Here is a 3,066-nt window from a genome sequence, read left to right as displayed (position 1 = left end):
TATCTATGTCTAATATTAAAATGTATTTGATGATCTGAAACAAATACTTTTCACATATAATATAAATTATATCTATCTGATTCTATAGTTCCAGAGGTCAGAGGTCAACATCCCTTTTATAGGTTTTAATAACTTTGTTGTATAATATTTCCCCATAGGGTTCCAAGAGGGTGTTGAACCAGGCCCACTCGATCCTAAACCACGTGAGATCACTTTATATATTATAAACAAACATTCTTTTTTAAATTCTATAAAGTAAAGTAGCTCTAACCACACATTTCTGTTCACTATCAGTTTTATTTTAGCTTTTTTAAGAATTGTTTTTATTAGAGATGGTAAATTTAGCTATTTTGGATTAAAGTCAACATCAGTATATTTTCAAATAAGCGTTAGTGGAGTTCAAAAAGAAAACTGCGAGGAGGTTGAATATTGGACTATTGAATAAAAATGTCTGCTGGGTGTGACCCTTTAATGCTGAGATCCTTTTCTGTGTCTGTAGATGGTTTTAGCCCTGAGCATGGTGTTACCTTTGAAACCACCATTATTGACAAATTTGAAGTGGCTTTTGGCTCTGAAGGGGAGACGTTGAGCCTCGGCTGCACTGTCATCATTTATCCCACTGTGAAAAAATACCAGCCTGAAGTCGTGTGGTACAGAAACTGTAAGTGAAAGAATAAAATGGAAATTGTGTGTTATTGTCTTTCTGAGTATTAAGGTATCAAACCCCACTTCTTTTGGTAATCTCCTGTCTCATCAGCTGTCCCATTAAAGCCCTCTAAGTGGGTGCACACTCACTGGTCTGGGGAACGTGCCGTACTCACTCTTGTCCACCTTAACAAAGAAGATGAGGGCATGTACACCCTGCGCGTCAACACCAAATCTGGCTATGATACCTATGCTGCCTACGTGTTTGTCAGAGGTAAAGGGCTTAAAATCCTCATCTAAAGGTTACTTTTTTGCAAAAGAAGTTACTTTTAGTTTTGTTTTAAACCAAACTGTTGCAAGTGTTATGTTCAAACTGCTGCATCATGTCATAGATGCGGTGGGGAGGTGCTAAGTTCTGCTGTGTCTTTAAGTGAGGTGTTTGGTTCCCTCTGAGAATTTTTATATCTATATATATTTATATGTGTGTGAGAAAACCTGCTCCAGAGACTGTTTTCTGGAAATCCAGCATAAAGATTAAAAATATAGGGATTTAGTGATATAAATGTATCTTAGTTGCAGTCCTGCCACTCATACTGTAAACAAGTAGGTCAGAAAATGGAAACTGGATATGTAATAGAGATCAGCTTGTTTTAAAAACAGCACCACTCACAAGTAACTCAAGTAACACAAGTAACTGTGTGTGTGTGTGTGTGTGTGTGTGTGTGTGTTGTGTGTGTGTGTGTGTGTGTGTGTGTCTCACTATGCCAGATGCCGATGTAGAGGTTGAGGGGGTTCCCGTAGCCCCCCTGGATGTGCGCTGTCATGATGCCAACAAGGACTATGTTGTGGTAACCTGGAAGCAGCCAGCGGTGGAAGGCAGCAGCTCCATCCTGGGGTACTACATCGACAGGTGAGTCAGCCTCCTCTCTTATGGTTTACATCATTTTGCTACCATTTTATACAAAATTGTAAAAAACAAGAATAGTCCGCTTTCATGGGGGCATATGATACTGTGTACAGCATATGCAGTGAAACTGGTTTAATTTTGGATGTTTCTGTGTTGGAAATCCAAGTTAACACCTGGTTTACAGCATTCACTAATTGAAATGTTTCCAGGTGTGAGGTGGGCACCCATCACTGGGCTCGGTGTAATGAAGTCCCAGTCAAGTACGCTCGCTTCCCTGTCACAGGACTGGTGGAGGGGCGGTCTTACGTGTTTAGGGTGCGTGCCGTAAACAAGGCCGGAGTCAGCCATCCATCCCGCGTCTCTGAGGCCGTGGTAGCCATGGATCCCTCTGACAGAGCACGCCTTAGAGGTGAGACACAGACACATCACCTGCTGACACACTTCAGCCATGTAAACGAATTAACCTTCTTTTTTTTAAATTTAAATCTATTTAATTCATTTTTCCAAACAGCTGGACCCTCAGCTCCTTGGACTGGAATGATCAAGTTCACAGAGGAGGATCCGACAGGTACGGCACCTTTTTGCTGTCGAGTTTCAGAGAATTTTAATTTTAGTTGTCTTTACAAAAAGGTTTTAAAAAGCTATTGAACCTCAATATCTTTCTCATTTTGGCCAAACAGGTCTAATATATGGACTTGACCATCCCACTCAGCTGCTTGCACATCTCTTAGGTTTACAGTACAGTAACAGTCAAGCAACTCTCCTACTCTGATTTTAGACATTTTCTCATATGGCTCAAACACGTATGAGATGCGGGCTCCCTTTCTTTGATTTTAACCGCTATAGCCATCACAGGGCTTCCTGATTGATGCCTGTCTCATTAATCAAGGGGAACTGTAAGCTATTTTTCATTAATGTTTAAGGGGGTTGAATGTGCTATTTTTAATCAGAAATTCAAACTTCACAAAAAATTCAGAGTTGTCAAAATCAGGAATTTGCATGTGTCTGATTATGAAAACCACCCCAGTCTTTGTAATAGGTTAGGTTGGGATATGGTATTTGTGGTATTGGTTTATTATTGTCTCAGTTCTTTTCCCCATTTTTTTAAACAGTTGCTTCATTCCTGTAAATTTCAGACTCATTACTGTAGGAATAAACAACCTCATACATCCAATCAGTCAAATATCAGCATCAGATATCTGATCAGTCTTATAACTTTAGACTATGTTTAATACATGAAAAGCTTATATAGTAAAATACTGTTTGTACTGAGAGAACAGTCTGCATAGATCATGTGGTTTTGCTATTAGCGTTTTGGTGTCAGTACAGTCTCTTCAGCACTTACCTAGTTGCAGTTGTCGTGTCTAAATGATGAGTATCTTCTTGCCTCTTCAGTCGGTGTAGTCCCAGGAGAACCAACTGATGTTGTGGTTACTGAGGCAACTAAAAGTTATGTGGTACTTGCCTGGAAGCCTCCAGCCCAGAGGGGTCATGAAGGAGTCATGTATTACATT

At 39.9% G+C, this 3,066-nt stretch overlaps 1 protein-coding gene across 1 annotated transcript in view; it reads left to right on the top strand.

Moving 5' to 3' along the window:
* myom1a (myomesin 1a (skelemin)) overlaps positions 1-3,066 on the top strand; it is a 22,958-nt gene that overhangs the window by 7,034 nt on the left and 12,858 nt on the right. The window contains exons 8-14 of the mRNA XM_005742502.2: positions 159-203; positions 500-661; positions 758-919; positions 1,414-1,555; positions 1,762-1,961; positions 2,064-2,120; positions 2,948-3,066. The exon at positions 2,948-3,066 is cut by the window's right edge and continues 1 nt beyond it. Coding sequence (XP_005742559.1) covers positions 159-203; positions 500-661; positions 758-919; positions 1,414-1,555; positions 1,762-1,961; positions 2,064-2,120; positions 2,948-3,066 — 887 coding nt within the window. The remainder of the gene's footprint in view (positions 1-158; positions 204-499; positions 662-757; positions 920-1,413; positions 1,556-1,761; positions 1,962-2,063; positions 2,121-2,947) is intronic.

Source organism: Pundamilia nyererei, unplaced genomic scaffold (assembly GCF_000239375.1).
Source record: "Pundamilia nyererei isolate P.nyererei 1_Seehausen unplaced genomic scaffold, PunNye1.0 scaffold00121, whole genome shotgun sequence".
In the NCBI taxonomy this organism is placed as follows: Eukaryota; Metazoa; Chordata; class Actinopteri; order Cichliformes; family Cichlidae; genus Pundamilia; species Pundamilia nyererei.
Note: the sequence above shows the minus strand (reverse complement) of the source record. Positions and strands in the feature narration are given on the sequence as shown.